The 25,718-nt window shown below is 36.2% G+C and overlaps 1 protein-coding gene across 1 annotated transcript; it reads right to left on the reverse strand.

Annotated features, from left to right (window-relative positions):
• Nucleotides 1-1,851: 1,851 nt before the first annotated feature.
• LOC129273602 (uncharacterized) lies at nt 1,852-25,505 on the reverse strand. The gene is made up of 6 exons (XM_064107577.1): nt 25,325-25,505; nt 16,549-16,840; nt 10,627-10,830; nt 9,359-9,532; nt 7,187-7,338; nt 1,852-6,335 (listed from the first exon to the last, which is right to left on the reverse strand). Exons 1-6 carry the CDS (start codon nt 25,426-25,428, stop codon nt 6,041-6,043), a joined length of 1,221 nt encoding a protein of 406 aa, XP_063963647.1. The 5' UTR covers nt 25,429-25,505; the 3' UTR covers nt 1,852-6,040.
• Between the last annotated feature and the right edge of the window lie 213 nt (nt 25,506-25,718).

The raw sequence follows: 25,718 nt of genomic DNA on the forward strand, positions 1-25,718 counted from the left end.
TCGCATATGACTTCACAAATTCAAAGCATCAAAATTTACTTATTCTTCGGTGGATATGCCAAACCTTCACACTTGCTCTTCTCTAATTTTCACACTGTCATGAAGGCATCTTTATATCAATATAAAATAGATGTACTCATTATGGTCTGCCCAAGTATAATCATGTTAGGATAATTACCATTCTTGCCTCTACCCATATACATGTAGGTAGGCCTATGTTGGATTGATTTGTCCCACTTTCTTTGGACTCGCGGGAAATATTCTCAGTCTTTGTGGAGTGTTAGAACCATAAAAGAAGGTATGAAATGATGTGTCTGATGATATATCACATGCACAGGTAAAATCATTTTGATTTTTGTGCGAGTGTGAAAACGTAATTTCATTGAATTAAATTACATTTAATACAAATGGGGGAATTCCTTGCATGTGAAATCACAAAATCAAAACTATGAAATGACCCAATTAATATTTAATAATAATGTTTTTTCACTAATACGTTTCTTCTACTTATCTACTTTTCATGAATAAAATCAAATTACATTAGGGTGAACTTCCCCTTTAACACGTTTGAGATTCAAAGTTTTATTGCCACATTGCAAACACACAATAGTCCATCTAAGGAATGCAAAGGCCCGTGTCCAATCATTGAATTCCTTTTGGTTTATAATGCGTCAGCATGTAAACCACCTGGAAGACAAATTATGCCATCGCTGTCTTTTCATATTGATTGACTTGAATCAATAATAAACCTTCGTGAACTAGAAATTTCTGCTTAAATAAACACAAAAGTATTGATGATAAATATAACAATAATGATTTTGCAAGCCTCTGGGAGATCCAACCAAAGCTCCATTTGAATTTAGAAAAAAAAATAAATACAAAGCAATATTTCATAAACATTGAGTGAGTGTGATTTCATTTCTTTGCCACTGCAATATGCACACTTTCTTGTTAATCATCAAGAGAAAACGATATGGATTGCAAGACTGCGGCAACAGAATGCAGAAAGAGATATTGCTTTTAAACACAATACCCGAACATTCTTTGTACAATACTCACACCTTACCTTAACCCTATTGGGCTATTTCAGACCAGGATTTATACGAGATCATTCAGATCTCGGCAGTTGATTGTGCGATCGCTGTGAAAACTTGCACGCGCAGAGCCAGATGTAAACTAGAAGACTGTATAGTAGAATTTTCAAAAAATTAATTGTTTATATTTGTTAATTAATTAATTTTGCAAATAAGTGCATGAAATTTGCGGTAATATGATTTTTGCCTTTAACTCACTTTAAATAGCCAGTAGAAGGCTAATTTCCTAGACAGATAACTATCAAATTCAGTTTTGTTGCGACAGGGTGATGGATCCAAACAAGAAATTCTTACATCAGGTAATTATAAGTTTACAAAGGGCTGATAGCAAATATAATAACGGATAATCATCATTTCTCATTTACATGGTTGAAAAAATCCTTATTCTTCATATTATCCCTGTTTTCACAAACATCTGGTGTGTTTAACAACACAAATAACAAATATTCCCATTTTTGCAATAATACGGGAGATGAAAGAAAGACACTCCAAGTGAAAAAGGGTGTATCTCTTTCACCAAAAGCAAAATTTTGAACCATTGCACATTAAAGAACATTCGATATTTGTGTTGTACAATGCATTTGTTCCCTAAAATATGGATACTGTGAAGATTATTAATATTTTAGATGAAAATATGAAATATTGCAAGAAAACAGCAAAATCCTAGAGCAGCATGTCTAGATAGCAGTGATTCAAGCTTGCATCATATTTGTAGCAGTGCATATTTATCCAATACACAGATTACACCAGGGGAGTGTTTCATCAACATTTTTGTCCGACAGTTTTTTATTCATGATAAATAATGTTTTTTGTCAAACAAACCATGGACCCTACTACGAAACCAAGTTCCAGATCCGATTTCATATTTTCACAGTAAGTGCAGCTGATTTTAACATAATTGAATAATACAATTTTGTCAACAATTTAAATCCATAAATATCAGAGTCTAACCAAAGGCAAACATGAAACTGATTTAAACATTTGTGACCACTCAGCTACAGTGGTGCACAAAATTTAGTGAACCCCACCAGAAAATGAAAATTTTTAACATGTGAAATGTTGAAGTTCTGCCATCTTTTAGATATTTAATTGTGAAATCAAGTTGTAAATATCACATTCAATAAAGTTTGTTTTTCACGACTCGCCAAACATTATAGTGTTGTTGTCTACACTCAGCATGAGGAGTGCAGTTTGTGGTTGGATTCACTAAATTTTAAGCACACTGTAAATACCTTTGCTATGTTATTCAAAGAGTGCCTTAACCTCAATGGCCTTGGCCTTGAGGACGGAAGTCCCAGACATAAGGTGGTTTCAAACCGCCTCGATCACAAGAATCCCCGTTAAATTACAAGAACTTTTTTAGGCTGAAAAATACCCATTAAATATTTCTGCATTCACACCGCCCTGAAACATACCCTTCGGGATAAGTTCCTGAAGTTATGAGCATGCGCAATATGGTCTGATAAGCAGGCAAGGCGCGTGATTCAAAATCACTAGCCCAGCAGCCACCCACGGCGCCGCACCCAACGACACGCTGGGCTAAAAGTTCCCATAATTTGCTTTCACATCGCCAAAATACCTGCGACCTTGGAAAAATCCCCGCGAAAGTTCTCGTAATTTCGCCAAGTACCTACTATTTAGCGGGTATTTTCTTTCGGGGAAATTACGCGTAGTTTGCTTTCACATTACCAAAATACCTGGTATTTTCTGATCGGGGTAAATTTCCCGATCAGAGAATACCTGGAACTGACGAACTTCGAGGCGGTCTGAAACCACCAAGAGAGTCCCTGGCCTCGAGCTCTGGTATAAATCTGCAGACCAATACTATGGGTAGCTTTCCAAGATACAAATCTATAATGGTTGATGCACTGGCGGATGCAAGGGGGGCTTATCCAGCCCGTGGCGCCCCCCCCCCCCCCCTTAGAGAGCCATAAAAAACATTTAGTGGAAAATGTTGTAAATACGCAAGTGAAGTCCCCTTTGTTGCTTGTCAAATTTGTGACATAAATATTCATTATTCGGGTGTGAAGAATTTTTTTTTAAAACAAAAAAGCCTCTTCCCCCTTTGGAAAATCTTGGATCTGCCCCTTGGTTGATGTTCAATTTATTGGTGCATTTCGCATTGAAATTACAAAGAAGCGCACATGACTTGACCTTCCATAGGTAAAACTATGCTTGAAGTCTATGATTTACTTTTTCAGACCAGGGCCCCGTCTCACAAAGAGTTACGATTGATCCAATCAATCGTAACTCTATGGAAATCCATCAGTGTCATGATTTTTTCTACAGGGAATTTGCACAATCTCCTTAAAACAAAGAGAATCACACTGAATCTTCAAGAGAACGATAAATGTATGAATGTACATCATATCTAGAAAATATTTTGAACAAATTTGCATTTTTAGATGTTGACGTTGCTGGCCGTCCATAGTTGTGATTGATCGGATCGATCGTAACTCTTTGTAAGACGGGGCCCATGTAAAGCAGGAGAGAATATCATAAACACTTATCATCTGACAAGTTTCCCTTGTTTTCGATTGGCTGATAAGCAAAATATGTCTAACTGTTACCATGGTAACTGTTAAAAAAAAGGGATATTGTCACTCTTTCAAAACATGCTCCCCCATGTGACTTTTCTTCTATAAAATCAAACGCTTTGTGTGATTAGGAGATTTGGCCTTCCATAATTTAGTACTGATTGAGAACTACAGCTCACACTTAACCATACCATAGTTCAAAATACAGGGTCTCTATGCGATCACTTTGAAGTTCAAAGAACGCAAAATCTGGGTCCCGTCTTAAAAAGAGTTACGATTGATCCAATCAACCACAACTATGGAAAGACAGCAACGTCAACATCTAAAATAGACGTTTGTTCAAAATATTTTCTAGATATGATGTCTATTCATACAGTCACTGTTTTCTTGACAATTCAGTATGCTTTTCTATGTTTCAAATGAATTAAGTTGATCGGATCAATCGTAACTCTTTGTAAGATGGGGCCCTAAACCATCAACAGGCAGTTTGGTTTTGTGTAAATGTGACATATTAAAGTGTAGTTTACAAGGTCATACATCTTACTTTCTTTTTTACATCAAAACATTATAATTTGTATGGCAAACGTGATCAGAGTTTAAGTGTGGATTAACAAGTGTCTTTCCACAGGAAATTCACCATCATTATGTTGCAATCCGATCAAGTGAAATAAATGAGGACCTGGGGCAGGTCACAAAGACCCTATAACAATGGTAACTGCCATGAATGAAACTACCATCCAGCTTTCATTAAATTTTCATTGATGTCTTTTTAGGTGCAAATAGTATCGAAGACCCTATTTATTGAGACACTGTGCATATACACCTGCACAAACAGTACAAAAACACACCAGACTGTGGTCTGTAGTTAATGCGAAGAACAGTTCTTGACAGTGATTGGCTGCTGGCCCCTGATACCATGGTAGTTTGTATGCTACAATTTAATGTCACATGTGCACAAAACCAAACTGCCTGTTAATGGTTTAGATTTTGTGTTCCTTGCACTTCAAAGTTATCGTTTTTTTTTCACACAGATGATCATGTGATATACACGAGGGCACATTTACTCAGTTTGTTATTTCAAATGTGATTTACCTCATATTTTGGAATAGTTGCCATAATCACAAAGTTACCATAGATGTAACTCTTTTAGAAACGGGCCCCTGGTAGGAATTACTAAGCATACAGTCTTGTAAAGGTACGAGTGACAACTGTTTTGCTAATTCCGTAGTAATGATGCCGTATGGCAGTATACTGAGCAGAAACTGCTCAAGAAATAAAAGAAAAACACTTTTATTTACTAACAGCAAGTTCTACCATTCATCAATTTGTGAAGAATATTAATATTTTAGATGAAAATATGAAAAAATATTGCAAGAAAACATTAAAATCCTAGAGCAGCATGTCTAGATAGCAGTGATTCAAGCGCGCATCATATTTGTAGCAGCGCACATGTAGCCAATACACAGATTACACCAGGGGAGTGTTTCATCAACATTTTTGTCCCGACAAGTTGTCAGATCTGACATCTTTCCTTGATGTTGATTGGCTAAGAAGCACTGTTACTATGGCAACTGTCGGATAAAATGGGACTTGTCGGATAAAACGTCTGACAAGTCCTTTCATGAAACGCTCACCTGTATGACCGTGAAATGGTACATTTTGGATGGTATGTGTGTGACAGCACGATTGTTCTATGTTCAGCCTCCCATTTGCTTGTGTACAATTTTGAAAAAGATTTGTTACTACCCATGCAATCTGAAAATGCTTGGCCTTTAATAGCTAGTTTTTATAGAGCGCTTTTCCCAGAATGGTTCAAAGCGCTTTACAGCATATTTTCACCCCAGTCTTTGGATTCATTTCAATCCAAAACAAAAAGTGCATAATTTCTACTCCCCGCGGGGAGCATTCCTTGCATTCATCGCAGCCTCATAATGGCGCTGGCAAATTCAAACATACAATCACTTTCGCATCCTACCGGCTACCCATTTAGCACCTGGGTCAAGAGTGGCAAAGTGTAGATTAACGCCTTGTCAAAGGACGCTACACCGTGGTGGGATTCGAACACATGACCCTCTGTTTACAAGGCAAGAGTCAGAACCACTACACCGCGGCTCTTCCACAAAAAACTATATAGAACCGGTTGCCAATGGGATAATGTCACACCACTGGGGAGCATTTCACAAGACAAATAGTCAATTACTTTCCCTGATGATTTGTTATAAGCTACTAAAATCCTTGCATCTGATTGGATCAGAGCAAAATTGTGAGTGAAAATCCCTGACCATAATGTTTCATGAAATGCTCCAGAGTACTCTATCGTGAGAAAAACTTCCAAACATGATACATGTACCTGGATCATTACATGTATTACAAATTGAGGTGGGCAGAATCAGCCTAAATAGTTCTACTTCACAAGTACTTGTACAAATTGGCCCTTGGATCTTGCTCCTTGGCAGCGGGTTTTGTCTCTGTCATGCCGTTCACCTTGGCATCAGGTTCACCCTTATTCACCGTATGGGCGGTGAGCTCAGATAGCATTGTCTCTAGTTTGTTGAACCTGAGGTCAAAGTGAGTTTGTATTGCGTCCAGTTTGGCGTCCAGTCTGGACATCATCTTCGCCTCCATGTCGGCCAGGAATGATTCAAGATGGTTTCCAAGAGAGGTCTGGGATGCACTAGGTTCATCATTCTTCTCTTCTTCGTCACTGGAAAAAAAAGGGAGAATTTTACAAATAATGATGAGTATGAAAAGCATCTAATATTAGGGTGGGAAATAATTTTAATTTTTAGGGGCTATTATTTTTTCCCACATTGGGGGAATTCAGAATTTTTGGGGTATTTCATTCACTTTAAGGGCTATTTTTTTACGGGCAACATGCAACCATGTAGTGAATGTAAATATCATTATTCTGCCATAGTTATAACTATAAGATTGATTTTCTAAATAATATTGAATATCGTTTGTGACAGATTTTGGGGCGACTCTAGAAAGAATAATATGCATTTAGGGGGAATTTTAGGGGTGATTTGGGGTGTAACAGAGGCAAAATCGCCCGTCCTCATGTATTTCTTATGCTGTGGTATATAAAACAAAGAATGTCCAAGTAAAAGACAATAGTGGTTTAATTTCTCTTCACTAAAATCAAACATTAAAATCTGTAATTTAAAAAAAATGGGATTTACGCCCATTCCAATTACAGGTAGCGTAATTAACCTGGAATATCGCTGAAGGCGATTCTGTTGCACAATAATTCATGATTAAAGGCAGTTAGAAATTTTGTCTAGGAGTCAAATGATTCAGTGGGCTAATAAAGCATACATAATGCCGAAGTCTGTAGATTCATCCAAACAAACATTGAGAAAATGGGGGTTCGACTTTACACAAAGGTACAAAAATAATGCCAATTACTTGTTTATTTTAAAAAATGTGACTAAACAACAACATACATGATTCACAAGATTCATAACTCGAAACAGTATTGTGCAATTACTTTAAATATCAAGATACCCATTATTTAAAATTTCATCTGACCCTTTAACATTTTTTTTTACCTACCATTTTTCTTTGTCCTGCTTGTCTTTGTTGTTGGCATCTTCTTCCTCCTGTAATCTCATGTTAGTTACACCCCTACACATCATCTTCAGGGCTCCATACATGCTTTCCTTGCCTGGGGAATCCCCTCCACCACCTTCAAATGATGACATCATCTATGGTATAAGCAACGATTAACAAACCCAACAAAACGTAGTCCTTTAAATTGTTTCTCTTACAGGAATTAATATACAGGTTGTATAACTTTTCCTTAGTAAAGCTGTCACAAGAAACAGTATATGTATATGATTACCTCTGTGACCTTTGACCTTGCTACCTCCAAATATGATCAGATCATCATCACTCTATGCAGGTCACTTCCGACAATGACCTCATGACAAGTAGATCTTTAAACTACTCAAGAATGAAAAGTGACTCCAAGCAACTCCTGCAGAAGATTTTCGAAATTTACAAACCTTAAGTGCATGGTTAGTACACTTTTGCTGCATCAAATGCAAATGTTGGCCTTTGCCATTTTTTTTTCTGTATTCGTGTCCTTGCAAAAGTTTGATTAGTGGAAGAAAAAAAGGAGTCCTCAATTCACCCCCCCCCCCCCAAGACTTGCATGTATTAGTTCTCTGAATGAGCCAATAATTGTGTCAAATAATTGCCTAAGCTGATCAAAATAAAGAGTAATACTTTATGAAAAAGCATGTTATTTTGTCTCCTAAGATGAACAAAGCAACTCACTATCCAAACATAAGCCACCTCAATTGTTAGCATTTTCAATATTGTTCTGGCTGGCATACACTCCTTACAAGACCTTTGTACCCCTTCACTCTCAAAATCCATTCATCCATACACTGCCGCCCCCCCCCCCCCACAAACACTCATTCCACATGACCGTTATCCTTCCCGTCCAACCACTTCTATCATAATGTATTGTTTATGAATAAATAATGTCATAACAGACTCCTTTTGAATCATGCATATTTTAATTACCTTAATCTTTGTTATGACTGACAAGATTTATAAGACCTTTGAAAGACATGATTTAAGTGAAATTGATGGAGAATGGAGGATCTACAATGAGAGGTACCTGTTCAAGCTGTATAATCGTGAGTGAAACATTAAAGTATCTTTGAGAAAAAAGTCATGGTGCAGAGAGAGAAGCACGAAAACTTCAAAATTACAGGACCCCATCTTACAAAGAGTTGCGATAGATCCAATCAACCACAAGACCACAACTATGGACGGCCAGCAACGTCAACACCTATGATGCAAGTTTGTTCAAAATATTTTCTGGATATGATGTATATTCATACATCCATCGTTTTCTTGAAAATTCAGTGTGCTTCTCTTTGCTTTATACAAAAGACATTGTGCAAATTTCCTGTAAAAAATATTATGACACAGATGGATTTCCATATAGTTGAGATTGATCGGATCAATAGTAACGCTTTGTAAGACAAGGCCCAGGAGTACTGTGAAATCCTATCTTTAGTATTGTTTAATGTTTATCTCACAATTCCAATTCATAAATCTGAAAGTGTGTGCCCGAACATGGTTATGGTGTGAAGTTTATATGTTTAACTGAACAAATTTACCACTTTTACATCTATATTTATTTTGATTGGGAGCCTTATCAAAATAATATACATGTAAAACCCCTTCTCAAGCAAGAAGTGGGTTGAAAAATTTAGGTTGTAATCTTTGTCTGTAACTTTCTTTATTTTTATCTGACTAACTTCAAAACTTACAAGGTTGAAAATTGCCCCCCAGCCAATCAATTTACGCAGTCCATGGAGATACAACATAGATTAAGGTACCAGTATGAAACAAGTTTGGTGTTGGTCCCTTGAGTGGTTCTCTAGTTATAATGACAACAATATATTCTCATATATATATATATATATACAAACATGGTGTGATCCTTGACCTTTAACCTTGACACATACAAATCTATTCAGTTCATTGTCTCTCCTATTTCCATATAAGGACCAAATATAAAGTTGATCCATCAAAAGATTCTTAAGTTACTACCAAAGAAAAATATTTAAAAAATAAAAAATTCTCAGGACTGGTGACCTCTTGTGAAGGCATTAAAATGATGTGTATTCTCTCATATCAAATGAGATTTTATACTTCAATATACATGTATTTCATGAGTGATGATGGTGGCATCAGCTGCCTTACCTTAAGCATTACATCAGGACTTGCTGCCATCTGGCCTTGTGCTCCACTCCGGGAAAAGCCTGAAAGAAGACTAGCCATCTGTCCCATCATGCCTAGATCACTGCTGGCTGACTTCTGATTGGCTGCGGCTCCCACCACAGCGGCCTGCAGATCTTGAACTACTGATGATTGATTCTGCATACAGTACATGAAAAATAAAGAGATTGCCTAAAGACAACTTGACAATTTAATTCCTTATATTTTTGACAGACAGATTCAACTCCCCCCCCCTTGAGATTTCAGCCGTCAAACATGAAACTACACCAAAAAACGCCACACACGCCATTCTTGTTGTCTTCTTAAGTTTTCTACCGATTCAAAAGTTAAATTTTACAAAATAGTTTGCAAGGCTACCTTTACAAGTCAAAATATTTTTTGCTCCAAATAAACAAATAAAGTGCAAAACATTTTTGTCTTTATTGCAAGTACTATTTGTAGTGTAATATAAAATAACATATATAAAACTAATTTCATATGTACAAGAATATCACTATTTCATGTCTTTTTTACGAATTTATCTTATTTTTATCATTATTAAAACTAAATTCATAAAGACATTATTAAGATCACAAAGAGACTAAAATCTAATTTGAGTAAAAATTAATCATAATCTCTTTTGGATATGAACATAAAATCACATATCTAAGGCAATTCAATTTTTTTTTAACATATAAGTACACAAGAATGTATACAAGATGCTACAGAAAAGAGATCATACAGTGTCCAGCTATATCTTAGTGCCTTGTGGATATATCACGCTATTATAGTGGGATGGATTCCATCCCACAGCCTTTTCACATAGTATAAAATATCCCGTACTACTATGAGTAGTCAAATGTGCCGCAATTTTCTAATGTTTATTACTGGTCCCGTTTTATAAAGACTTGCTAAAGTAAGAAATACAGAATTTCTATGAAAAGTTTACCATAGATAGCAAAACAAATTGAATAATTTCAGTAGCTTTAAATCCAGAGTAAATTTTATGAATCAGATTACAGGGAATAATATTGCTTTACAAATTTGAATAGCACTTTCGGTCATAAGAGAAAGGCTCTCAACTATGTAATGTACAGTCCTATATAAAAATATGCTATACAAAAGATTTTATGCATAGCAGTCTTTCAAAAATATGGAGCAAATTACGATGCAATACCAGGAAAATTATTCCCTGGATTATATTAGACATTTACATGTATACTACATATTTTACAATACACATTGATGCTAACCTTCTGGTACTGTTCGATTGTGTTCATTAGGCTCTCTGCCTTATCCGAGATAGGCTGCTGGGATGCCAGGAGACCACGGACATGGTCCATGTTTATGTTGCCATGACGATCCTGAAGAGGCGTCTCCCTGCTACCGTTGCTTCTCGTCAATGTCAGTTTAATGTGATGGAGATGGAGAAGGTTCTTGTCAGCCAGAGATACAAACTGTGGAAGGAAAAAGAAGAAATCGCAACTTAAGATGCCTCGTCAAATTTAATCACCGTCATAAGAGAATTCGTACAGTTTGTATGCTATGTAGATCAATGAGATTCTTGTCTGGGCAACCAATTATCAACGTTCACCACCCACAGCTGGTTGTAAGTAAGAGATGAGATGGAACAGGTCTGTAAGATGATTTGTGCTGACGTTCTCAGAAGAAGGGACTAAATTTCACTTTTCTATCATATGTTTCGTGGATCATACTTTAGTATGTAGAAGTGTGTGAATGACTTTACCTTCCAGGGATGTTTTACTGTTTCGAAGCCACTTCTGTTGACTATTATCAGTGAAATACAAATTGGCTTTCAACCATTCTGGAGTCCATATTTTGTGCTTCAGTCCCACTTGCTCAGTTTGATGTGGTTTCTACCTGATTTTGTCCAGCTTTAGTAGATGTCCAGATGTATGTACTCTGGTGAACTCTGTGCTTCTTTGTTTGTGTCACAACTACATTGTCTACATATTCTATTCATCGGTGTTATCTTCAAATAATGTACTCGATTCACCAGTGCTATCTTCAGGAGACGAATTCTATTCATTAGTGCTATCTTCTGGAGACCAATTATTCAGCAGTCCATTGTTACACTTCTTAGCAACCATGGCTGACAATGAAGCGCCAATCACCAGAGCACGAGCAAAAGAACAAATTGTTAACTCAACATTGATACAAGAAATTGTGAAAGACATTATACAAAATGATCGCTTTACAAGCCTTGTTGAAGAATCGGTTAACAAAAGGATGAATGAAATGGAAGTCGCAATAGAAAAGCAAAAGGCTGAAATATTTGATTTACAGAATTCCAATAAGAGTAAGTCTAAGGAAATCTCAAAGCTGAGAGAAAGGGTAGAAATCCAACAAACACAAATACAAAGACTTGATAACTTGACAAACAAACAGGAGCAATACTCCAGAAGAAACTGTTTGAGGCTATTCGGATGCACTGAAAGGAAAGGTGAAAACACTGACAAAATAGTAATGGACTTAGTAACAGGCGTATTGAAGGTTGATCTCACTCTTGATGATATAGAGAGAAGCCACAGAGTAGGGAAGCTGAAGGAGGAGACAGGAGGAAAAGTTGCACCAAGAGGGATCATCATCAAATTTAAGTCATATCGGAAAAGACAAGAGGTACTAGCTCATCGAAGAAAACTCAAAGGAATGAAGAAATCTCTGGTAGAGGACTTGACGCAAAGAAATCAAGAACTTCTTAATCGCGTCAAAAGAGCTAGTCCTGTCGTCATGGACGCCTGGAGTGCAGATGGTCGCATCATCGCGGTACTGACAGAGACTGATGGTGATGGTAAGCATCTGAAACGAGTAATTCAGGGCAGTCATTCAAAGCATCGAACAAGTAAAATCTCTCAACAAATAAGAACTGGAAGCAAAGTGAGCTTTAAGTCTGACTGAATAAACTTCAACATTTTGTTGTTCCTGGAAGGATACTTATTCACCAGATAATTGTATTTATATTTCTTTGCGAACTGATCATTAACTGTTCTATTTATCTTGACATTGTTGTTGTTTTTTTATGATATTTACATTGTTTTGTTTGTTGTGGCTTTTTTTTTGCTTTTCTTTGTGTGTTTTTTTTTTCCTTTCTTTTTTTATCCTATATATCACACTGTGTGGCTTGAACTTCAAAATGTATTGTAATTTTAGAAAACACTTGCAGCAGTATATTCATAATTATCTTACCATCTCTTACTATGATGATGTCAGATAGATTTCCTTTTGAGTCCCCCTATATAACCCCCAATTAATTAAATACTAGTAAACATTCAAATAAGGAAAATCTCTCCATGATTCATATAAATTGTAGGAGCCTTAAGAAAAATTTTAATTCCCTAAGTATGTATCTTGACTGTTTTAATAATAAATTTTCAGTTATAGGTTTAACTGAAACCTGGCTGAAAGACGGTGACTGTTCTTTTTTAAATATTTATAATTATGCCTTTCTTGCCAAAAACCGTTCTCATAAACGTGGAGGTGGTGTTGGTATTTATATTCGTAATGACATAAGATTTATAAGACGTACTGATCTTGAAATTATAGATGATGCTTTAGAATACATCTGTATTGAAATGGTTCATTACAGGCATAACAAGGATCAAAATGTGCTAATATATGTCTTCTACAGACCTCCAGACAAATCACTTCCAACTTTCTTTGATATTTTAGAGCAAATTTTACAAAATGTTTTATCTGAAAAGAAAAAATGTTACTTCCTGGGAGATTTTAATATCAACATATTATGTAATTCTGTGTCATCTGATACCTTTTTAGATTTATTATCATCTTTCTCGTTTACACCTTTAATTTCGAAGCCCACCCGAGTTACTTATGAGAGTGCGACACTAATTGATAATGTTTTTACCAATGTAAATAGCAATGTTTGTCTCTCGGGAGTCCTTACTTGTGATTTTAGTGATCACTGTGCAATATTTTTTATTTCAAAATTTCGAGAGTGCAACATACACAATTCTCCTTGCCTAAAACGTGATATAAATTCTGATTCACTTTCACACTTCTGTACAGAATTGGGCAAGCAAGATTGGGGATATATTTATGAGTTAATTGATGTTAATGACAGATTTAACCAATTTTTTAATAGATACAAGGAATTGTATAGTGAATGCTTCCCTTTCAAAGAAATTAAATGTAAAGTTAAACAGAATAAACCATGGTTTAATAGCAAACTACGCAAAATGTGTGTGAAGAAACATAATCTGTACCGAAAGTATATTAAAAACCCATCATTATGAAGAAAAATAAGTACAAGGAGTGTCGAAATGCTTTTAACACTGAAGTGAGAAAGTGCAAAAGGAAATATTATATAAATAAATTCAATCATTTAAAGGTTGACATGAAAAAAACATGGCAAACAATTAACGAAGTTATGAATAAGCGTAACACCAAGGTGCAATGTACAATGATTAAAGATGATAATGTAACAATAGAAGATACACAAGAAATTGCAAACCGGTTTAATAGCTATTTTAGTACAATAGGATCAAAACTTAATAATGACATGCCTTCAAGTGACATAGATTTTTCATTTTACATGGAAAATAGAGTAAGTAATTCATTATTCATGTCTCCAGTGAGTATTTCTGACGTTATTGATGTCGTTACATCTTTTAAAATCAACAAGAGTCCTGGATCTGATGAAATTAGTATTTGAAGTTTTCAAGAAATCTATTTATTTTATTATACATCCACTGTGCAATATTTTTAATTACTCACTAGACTCGGGAATATTTCCTGATCACTTGAAGGTAGCAAAAATAGTTCCGGTCTATAAAAAAGGTGAAAAAGCAATAATATCAAATTATAGGCCAATATCTCTTTTATCTGTTTTTGCTAAAACATTTGAAAAAGTTGTTTATAACAAATTAATAAATTACATTGAAAAAAATAATCTTTTGTATAAAAGACAGTTTGGCTTTAGACAGGGCCATTCAACAAGTTTTGCACTTTTAGAATTTACCACTCATCTTGCCAGTGTTTTTGAGCAGAGAAAGCATTTAATTAAAAAATTTTTAGATCTGTCGAAGGCGTTCGACTGTATTGATCATGCAATCTTATTGAAAAAAATGGAATATTATGGCATAAGAGGAAATATTCACACATGGTTTGAAAGCTATCTTTTTAATAGGAAACAATATGTATATACAGGAAATGTATCATCTCATGAAATGATTTTGAATACAGGGGTTCCGCAAGGATCGATACTCGGCCCGTTGTTGTTTTTATTATTTGTTAATGATTTTAATTATGTGAGTAGCCATTTCCATTCTATTATGTTTGCAGATGATACAAATTTATTCATTTCAGGTAAAAATTTAAATGACACAATTAACATTGCAAATTCTGAACTACAAAAAATTCATGGATGGTTTTTAGCGAATCGTTTATCAATTAATTTGGAGAAAACATCTTTTATGGTTTTTAAGTCCAAAAATTTTATAACATATAATCCGGTACCAAAAATTCAAATTGGCAATTGTTTTATTAGAAAGGTAGAACAAACTTAATTCCTGGGAGTAACAATTGATGAAAAACTCACCTGGAAAAACCATGTAAATGACATCTCCTCAAAAATAGCTAAGGCTATTGGTATGATCAACTGTATAAAATGTATTGTTCCTAGAAAAGTACTAGTATTGTTATATTTATACAATGATATTACCCCATTTATCATACTGCAATATTGTGTGGGGAAATTGTGGAATAACTATCTTAAATAGACTGTATATACTCCAAAAGCGTGCAATAAGGGTAATGTGTAATGTTCCACCACTCAGCCATAGCTCTCCTCTTTTTAAGAATTTAAATGTTTTAACAATTTTTCAACTTAATAAATTGCAATTGGCAATATTCATGTATTCCTATTTTAAAGGTTTATTACCGTCAATTTTCAACAATTTGTTTACCCAAAATAGTGCAATTCATTCATACAGTACTAGGGCCAAGGGGGATATACGTTTACCTTTATTGAAATTGAAGTTCTCAAGAACAACTATTATATTCATGGGTACTAAATGCTGGAACAGTATCCCACTTGCGCTACAATTATGTCCTACTTTGTCATCATTTAAAAGAAAATATAAATACTATATACTGCAAAATGATAATTAATTGATTTTTGTAGAAACATGCTACAGTGTGTCAATCTCTCCTGTTTACTATGCAATCTCATTTTCATTTCCTTTACAGTCTTTTCTCCTCACTCTTTCTCTTTCTATCTTGGCTTTGACATCTCTTCATAAAAATATGTTTAATTTGTATTTTAATCGTATGGGAATACCCTCGATAAGCCCCCGTGGCTTTTGGTGTTTCCACCATATTTCAATTTGTTATGTATTTTTTATATGTATGTAAATTAGCCTTCTCTCACTTTCTTTTTTTATAGGTGTTTTTTCTGTATGTGATATATATGTATATATTCTTGTTTGTGAATTGATGATTATGTTGGTTTTTAATTGAATATGGAAATAAATGAAATGAAATGAAATGAAATAAGTCATGCAAGACCTTGCACACAGCTGGAATATGTTTTTTGGGAGGCCAAGTTATTCAGTCCCACACAGGAAAGTTTGGGCATAAAAGCACAAGAAGAGACCAGCAGTTACAAGAGGAAAAAATACATCCTTCACACATCCCGCACGCAATACGTCAAAAAATATAATAAGTTTGCCAATCAACCACAACTATGGAAAGCCAGCAACGTCAACAGATAAAATGCATGTTTGTTCAAAATATGACATTATTGGATTTCCATATAGTTTAAGATGATCAGATCAATAGCAATTTTTTTTCTCTAGGAAATTGCATGGTGTCTTTTGTAAACAAAGAAAAGCACTCTGAATAATCACGAAAAAAATGAATGTATGATTATACATCACATCTAGAAAATATCTTGATTTCAGGTGACAAGGCAAAGTATCACTTCCTTGGCAAGCTGTATGTACTCGCTAATCTTTCCACAGCTTCGCTTCAGAAAGATAGCTACACCCAGCTTGCCTCGTAAGTGATAGTTTGCCCATCACCTTCACCAACAGTGATTATTTGCTTACTATCCAAGTTTGACAAAATTTTCAGTGTTTCATTTAATTTTACTCTATCTATTAGATTCAGATGAAGCTGGTCTAAAAAAAACTAACCTTTAATTTAACACTATTATAAGATCTATCCAACTTGATCTCCTTCTTATACATGACATCATCATCATCGCCTTCTCTGGCTTCCGGCTCCAACCTCTGGCCTCTTGCAGTGCTCAGGTAACCATCCGTGTTATCATTCACCTCAGCATGACGAGCATTGCTCACTACAGATATGGCTAGCAACTCGGCTCCAGGCTTACAGCTGATTTGAAGCATGCAGGGCTTTGGCGATGATTGGTCAGAGTTGGAAAGGATGATGACCGAGCCAGAAGAACGGGTTTCATCTTGAGAACTGTTATATAAACATATGAAAAGAGAGTGTAATAGAGGATGTCCACTACACTATAATATCCATGAAAAAATGGAAAAAAGGAGAAGCCTTTTTTTGTATACTTAGGCCAAGTAATAAAAGTGATTCATGCATCAACTTTTGAAAAGTGAATACCTCCAGGGAACATCAAGGAATGTACCATACACACTATGTCCGAACAATAGACAGATTCTGTACGAAATTCCAATTCATAGATCAGGTAAACATTTTTTATTTGGGGGGGGGAGCTTCTTTTCACACGTGATTGCATAAAGCGGCAACCTTGGTGAAACTTTAACATTGACGTGAATGGAAAAATTGGTGGGCTCTTTTGCGCATTCCTTGGGGGGCAAACTCGCCCCAAGTTCCCATGTACCTTTCAGCTGTTATAAATAATAATAATAATATTCCGCATTTATATAGCGCTTAACACATCAGAACGACGTCTCTAAGCGCTTTACAGATATATTATTACCCCGGTCATCGGATCCTTGCATGCCCGCATACAATGTATGCACCTTCTCCACTCCCTGGGGAGCATTCCAACAAGAGTTCTTAGACCCAATTGCTAGGCATACTACATAGGCTTTCGCATCCTACCGGGTACCCATTTAACACCTGGGTGGAGAGTGGCAAATTGTGGATTGACGCCTTGCCAAGGGACGCTAGGCCATGGTGGGATTCGAACACACGACCCTCTGATTACAAGGCGAGAGTCAGAACCGCTACACCACGGCGCTTCCAATCAATGAGGCTCATTGTTTAGATTTTAAATCTATTGAAAAGTGAATACCTCCAGGGAACATCATGGAATGTACCATGCACACTATGACCAAACAATAGTGATTCACCCTAAGCCCCTGTGTACCTTTCAGCTATGAGCACCGACAAAAATGCGATATTCTTTTCACTCACTTTTTATAATGAATGAGGCTCACTGTTATGGACGCATGCATTTGTGACGTTGGTGAAGAACAATAAGAAACAAGATGACGGCGTAAACATCAAGTTTCCCCCGTTTTTTCATAATATTTTCATCGTTTTTTTTAATGAATTCTAGTTTAAAAATGAAATTGATAGCGTAGAAATGTCCGAAATGAAATTGTATCCAATTTACATGATTTAGGGCTAGATCTTTTAGGAGAAAAGTAGAAATCTTGGGGGCAGAAGTTTTAGGTTATTTGGTGGTACACGGACAAAATAAGGGTGGCAATTTTGGCTTATTTTCTCTTTTTCTATGGGACAAATGCTTGATTTTTTTACACTGTCAGTTTCCAATACAGCTATTTCTCATATAACTTGGCTCTTATGTAAATTTGATTCTTTAAATTATTTTTTCTTAATTAAAAATTGAGACTGAAAAATGAAAAATTTCTTGCCATATTACTTTCCACCTATAGAGGGCGTACACAAAAATATGCCCAAAATTTAAGTTTTTGAGCGCTCTGGTGAATACAAAAATTATTCCCAAGTTACTAATGAAAAATAAATTGCAACTGTATGGAAATGATATTTTAATGATTTCTTAAAGTATGTGCTATGTACAGCATTGGCATACCATAGTCCTACCCACTCACACAATTGCGAGGTTAGTATATTCTATACGAACCTCGCACAACCATCGTGTTTTTGTAGTGGATTTTAGAGTTGTCGTTAACATCGCTTCATAACGTGAATGATGTTAGCCGAAACCCATTCCACTACTCACCAGGGCTTTTTATGGTATAAAGCGTTCCATTTTCAATTTTTAACATATTTTTTAATTTAAAAGGACACAAAAAAGAGCAAAATCGCTTACCTCCGCCTGGAAAGTGGCTTCTCACGTCTCTTCCACGGAAATAAAAAGGAGGTCGTTGGTGGCGCTAACACAGTTCACAACCTTAATTAAGCTGTGTAGTTTTTTTTTAACTAGATTCATGATTCATTGTATGCGCAATTCCAATAATTGTTTGATAAAATAGAGACCCCAATAAATGCAATAACTTAAAAAACGTACTTTTTTATTATTTTTGCTGACGATAATACTTTTTGGAAAATATTCAAAACGATGACAAATTAAACAAAAAATATAGAAAATTCTACGTACCTTGAACAAAGCCCCGCAAGTGCTACCGTTCGTTTGTCAATTAACGTTCCACCAAAGTCTTTACAGTAAAAAGATTGAACACTTTGCCGACTTTGCGTAACGCTTTGCATCGATTTACGTGTAAGATAATTTTTGTGTCTAGTCTTTCCCTTGTAGTGTCTTTGATATGAAGATAAATCGCGCGCCCTCTTTCGCTCATTAGACGAAAAATTTGAGAGCTAGAAAGGTGACTTTCGTATTTTGTCAACGAGAAGAAAAATAAACGCTTAAATGACGCATTTTGAGGGATATTCATCAAATTATGAGGAATTGACTTCACATCGTTTGGTAAGTTTCGTAGGAGGACTTCATTCTGTAAGTCCTCTTATTCATTTTTCGGAAAATAACGTTATTTGTTGAATGCGCCGTGCCTTCAATTATTCTGTAGTCGGCGGCAGAGATGTAGCCATGGGTGAGTCCTACCTGTAGATTCCCCACAGGCAGGATGGTTGCAGTGAACAAGTGCTATACACCAAAAGCTTCAGTCTCTCTATTTTGGTTGTTCCGCTGAACTGCATTGGCTCACTCACCAATACATAGACTGAAGAGCTTGGAGGCCCGTACGTACAGACAACGTATTAGCAGTAACGTTAGATCTAACATTCGAAAGTCAAACGGGGCCTAAGCTTTCGATCCTAGCAGAATCTTCGTTGGAGGCATAATACAAAAGATCAAGCGGGGATATGATATCATCAATATGCTAATTGAATAATATTATATAGACATACCTAGAAGTAGAACTGCTTTACCGAAATAATAGTTAGATTGTTAGATCTAACATTCGGCGGAAACCCGATTTTCTGATCGTTTTTTTGTACATTATGCTATAAATTGAATAATATTATATACATACCTAGAACTGATTTACCGAAATAATATTGTTAGATCTAACATTCGGCGGAAACCTGATTTTCCGATCGTTTTTTTGTACATAAAATGTCACATTATTAAAATAAAGAAATCACATGTATCCATATTTACGAAAAAATGTATTATTCACGGCTGATTCCAAAACATCGCATGCGATCGCGATCAGTTTGACCTGCGACCGATCACGATCGCATGCAATGTTTTGAAATCAGCCGTGAATAATTAATACGTGTGAGGAAAACGATACTGGTCCAGAATCACCAATTTTGAGGATAACCAGAGGATGGAAACGGAGTGAAATACGGCAGAAGATATTAAGTTATTCATCTTTCTCGTTATATTTTTTTTCTTTAATTTTTACGATAAACATGATTTCAATCACTCCTAATACCAATGAGGTCCAAACATTACATGTATGGACCTCATAGGCGACATCAGTAGTATTTTGTGTTAGAAATCTTTGAGAACAGGATATTTCTATATTTATATCACAAGTAGAAGCTATAATTCGTTTCTTTTATTGAAATTTAAATTTTAGTGTGTAAATGCATTGTTAGCAACAACAAAAAATGAAAGAAATTGAGGGAAACTTACATTTTGACGACCTTTTCTTGATTTTCTTGGCAGTTGCTCTTCACTTCTGACTCTCGATCGGAGCTGATATGCAGATCACGTGATACGCGTTCTCGTCAGGTGATCGGTTGGTTATTCTTTTCGCCAGACGTTGATAGTTATATATTTCATAACGCTAGCATTCATCGTAAATTTGGGTGAAAGAGATTGAAGTTAAACAGCGCAAGCTTTAATTTTTTTTTTAAATAACGTTTAATTGATTGCACAAGTTTCGCCTCGGACATGTAGGATCATTTGGTCCAATATTGGCGTAACGCATAACTACGGGGGGGGGGGTGTCCCTACCACTACCATCCACAAGCCAGCAATTATCTTTTTTTCTTTCTTTTTTTAAACCAAAATACTCCCCAGAAAAAAAGGAACCAGGGTTAAAGAGAAAGAGAATAATGATGGAATAAAAAATAATTTATTTTGTCAGCTTTTACTGTTTTATTCGACTTATAATCAAATATTAAATGGGGCTTAGAACAGCCTTTTTAAAAGTCAATTAATAAAAAATATTCCTCCTCGGGATTCGAGCTTTCATCATCAATCTTTTTCATAACTACGAAAATATTTTAAATGTCCAAATTTTGTATTGGTATATAAAGCTTTAGCTCATGCGTTGCGCCCGTCTTATTTTAATGTTGAGATACAATTTTATGCTTCTAATGAATTCCTAAAAACACTAAATTCTCAGATCCTTTCGCAATCGAATGATTCGATTGAGCTAATGAATGATTATTATGTTTCATGAATTGTTTAAAAGGTGTCTCTCTATCAGTTTTGAATATTTAAAAAAAATGCCAGCTCGTGCTTTTTGCTCGCAACATTTTGATTAGTAAGAAGTTCTTGTAAATGCGAGTTTGATAGATAAATAACTAGAGAGAGAGAGGGGGTCCCTCAGCTACTTGTCCTCGCTTATTCCCAATTTTTTTATTATGCTCGTGTTGTGAGTGTTTCAAAGTCTTTTCTTATTTTTTTACCCTTTTTTATTGTCTCGGAGCTTCCCTCTATTTCTTTTAACTATGATGTAGCCCTTTTTACTTGTTTCAATTCTTTTATGTTCTCATTTCATTGAAAACATAATTATTAAACTGACGTAGAAGACTTTATTACGAAATTTTGATATTGTTTTTTCTTGTTTGTTTGGCTTTCTTTTTTTCTTCTCCTCATCCTTTTTCTTCTTACTTTTTTCCATTTCCTTATTTTCTCTGTTATTTCAATTCATGAGGCATCCTCCAACTTATATACAACATCAAATACATTTAGAGGCGGATATCCAGTGAGGGGGCGTGGTGGTGTGCCCCTCTAAAAAAAGGAGGAAAATATGAAGGGAAAAAAAGAACTGGTAGGGGAAAAAATAAGAAAAAAAGAAAGACAATGATGGCAATGATTATGATGATGAAAATTATCTTGGTGAAGATGATGGTGGTGGTGATGGTGGCGGTGATGATGATGATGGTGGTAGTGGTGATGAAGATGAGAATGAAGTTGGTGATGATGATGATGACTAGATGTAATTTGTCTTTGAAAAAATTAAGTAGTGCAAAGGTGAATTCATTTAAAGTTTATTATGAAAATAGCAGAAAAAAATAATTTGAAAAATTGGTATGCGTTCGAGGAAAATCCATCCCCCACCCAAAAAAAAAATTAAAGGTGAGATTTTTTAAAAAATTATTTGTGACGGCGTAGGCCTATGCGAGCAGCTATAGGATATAATTATGGTAAAAAAAAGTAAATGAAATGTCAAGAAATACATGATAATGACTTTTATTGTACATTCAGTATTTCAATAGATAACTTCATACCCCTACTCGTTCCAAAAAGAAAAAAAGTGGGTCATTACGGACCATTAAAAATGGGAAATTTTGGCATTTTATATTACATAGAATATAGAGCAACTGCTTGTTTATGGCGTCACAAATCAAGCATTCGAAATTCTATTAACTCCAATTTAAAAAAAAAATTCCCCTTTAATTTACAAAACAGTATCAGCATGATCAGTGTGAAGCGGTAAAACATTCACCTGATAAGTATAGACCTATCTATAATTCATGCGGCGCGCAGCGCGTGCGGCAATGTTTAATAATATATTGCTGTGAATAGAATGAATGTCATTAAAAACATAATCTCACAGATCAAATAATGCCAGCTCGACGCTCGAGCTGAAAAAATATATTTTGTGCCCTGATAATTTTTAACCCTAACCTAACCCAATTTCTAAGTATTTTTTTATCATAAACGGGATAACTATAGACAATTGATTGAAAACTTTATATTCTTTGCGAAAATGAATATGAAGGACAACTTTTAAGAACACAGCCCGGAACACAGTTTTAGAGCGTTAGAGCGCGATTTATACGGATTTATACCTACAACCGCTAAATCCTCATGAAGCAGTTGGAACATTTAGTCCTGATTCAATCAGCTTAATAATTTTTGCAACAGGCGCCAGTCCAACAAACAGACAAACATTTGCCCAAACGGACAACATCTCAACCTCTGCTCATTTCTTTTTGCACGGGCACATAAAATCTCGACCTACCCATCACTTTTCTCACTATTTTCTCCTCCCTTTTATTTTCCATTAATTTATCTTTCGTTTACTTTATTTCTGTCCTCTTTTCCCTTCTATTTTTTTCTCGTCTCACTACTTTTCCTCATCCCCCAGCCCCCGACGCCCGTGCAGATTCGCAAACAATATCAAGAGTAGTCCGGGTAGGCAAGGGCGGAAATCTCTCCCGAAAGGTAGAGGGACTAGGGGCTGGAAAATTTGACAAGCAAAAAAAAAGAAAAAGGTTTATCACCCCAATTTAAAGAAGGTCATCTTGACCAAAAGAAATTTGACAAGCAAACAAGCCCCCCCCCCCCCCAAAAAAAAAGGGCACCCCAAAAGTAAGATCGTCTCTTCCAAAATACATGTTTTATTTCGATTTTGAATTAAAAGACCAAAAATAGTAGAGGGGCATTTCATAATGTGCCCCCGACTATTTTGGGTGAGGGGGACATGTCCCCCTGGGATTTGCGCCCATGTGGGTGGGGGTGATGCGCCTCTCTTTCGGAATCATTATGGAAGAGTGTAAATACGAGTTCGCTGTGATTTCGATCTCATACCTATAAAAAAAAAATAGAACAGCTACGCCTTGAACACAGGCAAAAATGCCTAACGATTTCTCCGCGGCATTAACAACTCTCGTAAGGGGCGCTCCATTTATAACTAAAGTTGCATATGTAGCTGTCTACCGCGACAGGAACAGTCGCAGAATTGAAGCCAGAAGCGTGGGAAATTGCCAGAAAATTCAAGAAAAGAACCGGTGAGTACCGATTTAACAGTACTAATTTATTAAGTAACATTTATTGAATCATAAGAAGATTTATTTTTTAGTAAAACAAAGCTTAGTTCTAAGCTAGGGCGGCCCAAATGCGCGTGAGTGGAGTCCCAGTTTATTAGCACGGGTAAGTATTGGGGTGTCGCCTAGAGTGATTTCAATCCCACCTTTGTGACTCGGTATATCTGAACTGGTTCACTGTCTCGATGTTCGGGTAGGTGAAGCGTAGTGTAGTGTAGCGTAGCCAGGCGGCTTCTAGAGAGTAAAAATCATTTACTAACGAGTAACGTAAGGTTACTCTCATACGAAGCCAGGCAGTCCTCCCCATTCATCTGCGTGTACCGCAAAAAACCCTGAAACTTTCACCCCCCGAGATTTCTACTTTCCTTCTAAAACATCTAGCTCTAAATCATGTAAATGGGATAAAACTTCATTTCCGACATTTCTACGCTCTCGTTGTTATTTTTAAAACAAGAATTCATCAAAAAAATGAAAAAATATTGTGAAAAGACGGAAGAGACTTGCCCGATGTTTACGCCGCCATCTTGTTTCTTATTGTACTTCCCCAACGTTACGCGACGCTCGCTTGTTTTAAAAATAACATTCAACGAGAGCGTAGAAATGTCGGAAATGAAGTTTTATCCCATTGATTTAGCCTACATGAAAATTAGAGCTAGATCTTTAATAGAAGGAAAGTAGAAATCTCAGGGTCGAAAGTTTCAGGGTTTTTTGCGGTACACGCAGATGAATGGGGAGGACTGCCTGGCTTCGTATACTATGAGAGTAACCTTACGTTAGTAAATGATTTTTACTCTCTAGAAGCCGCCTGGACTGCTGGAGTGGAGCCTGCACGAACATCGCTCGAGTCGAGAGTCGAGGTACCGGTACCGGTATACCGGTATAGCGCACCACTCGGGAATCGAACCCGGGTCACCGTAAAGCCTAACCCAGAGAGCTCCCGCCCGCGCAGCGGGCGGGAGCCCAGAAGCTTACCGTGTATTTTACCATTGTCACCGGACTAGGGTGATTTATGGTCTAAATATTTCTCCAAATGAATAAATTGTGAAAACGGAAAGTATACAATTACCACGATTATATGGATGAAGGTCTAACGAGTGGCAGATTCCTGACATCTGGGCACAGTCTGGAACCTCAAAAAAACGAAAAGTTCTCTCCTTCTACCCCGTCTCGATCGGCCATTTTTGTTAAAAATCGTAACAAAATGGCCGATCGAGACTGGGTAGAAGGAGATAACTTTTCGTTTTTTTGAGGTTCCAGACTGTGCCCAGATGTCAGGAATCTGCCACTCGTTAGACCTTCATCCATATAATCGTGGTAATTGTATCCTTTCCGTTTTCACAATTCATTTGGAGAAATATTTAGACCATAAATCACCCTAGTCCGGTGACAATGGTAAAATACACGGTAAGCTTCTGGGCTCCCGCCCGCTGCGCGGGCGGGAGCTCTCTGGGTTACGTAAAGCCTAAAGGCGTAATCCGAAACCCCCGCTCTTATGCCGGTACTCACCCATTTTCTTCATTTTCAAAATTACAATTCAAGCAAACATGAATATCGTAAGGACCTTGAGTGTTCCAGGTTGGGTTCAATTCAACAAAGCTCCGGGAATCCATTGGTAAAACGAATTTCTGGTCGATTTTCTTCAAGACTTTCAGGTAATCCGGTGCAATGCTGTGTCCGATCGACAATTGTTATGGGAGTCTTCATGCACAAATCACAAAAGGAAATGTGTCAAAAAGGTTTTCGGCCTGACCCCCCCCCCCCCCCTCCCCCGACCAACAAACCTGGGATGGGTAAAATTAGCTTATCTTATTAAAGATTCTACAACCACCGCTATTGCCTGACCATTTTTCACCCATTTCTTAATTCTAGTCGTTTACTTGTTTCATAATCTTCCGGGAAT

The sequence above is a fragment of the Lytechinus pictus genome, chromosome 12, assembly GCF_037042905.1.
Source record: "Lytechinus pictus isolate F3 Inbred chromosome 12, Lp3.0, whole genome shotgun sequence".
Taxonomy (NCBI): Eukaryota; Metazoa; Echinodermata; class Echinoidea; order Temnopleuroida; family Toxopneustidae; genus Lytechinus; species Lytechinus pictus.

Bases quoted from the DNA above. Each gene is read 5' to 3' on its own strand.
- LOC129273602 (XM_064107577.1), bottom strand. From the start codon at position 25,428: ATGGATTCCCGGAGCTTTGTTGAATTGAACCCAACCTGGAACACTCAA. The intron at 16,841-25,324 runs GTGAGTACCGGC...TTTATATAACAG, and splicing joins TTTGAAAATGAAGAAAATGG to TTCTCAAGATGAAACCCGTT. The intron at 7,339-9,358 runs GTAAGGCAGCTG...CTTATACCATAG, and splicing joins GTCCTGATGTAATGCTTAAG to ATGATGTCATCATTTGAAGG.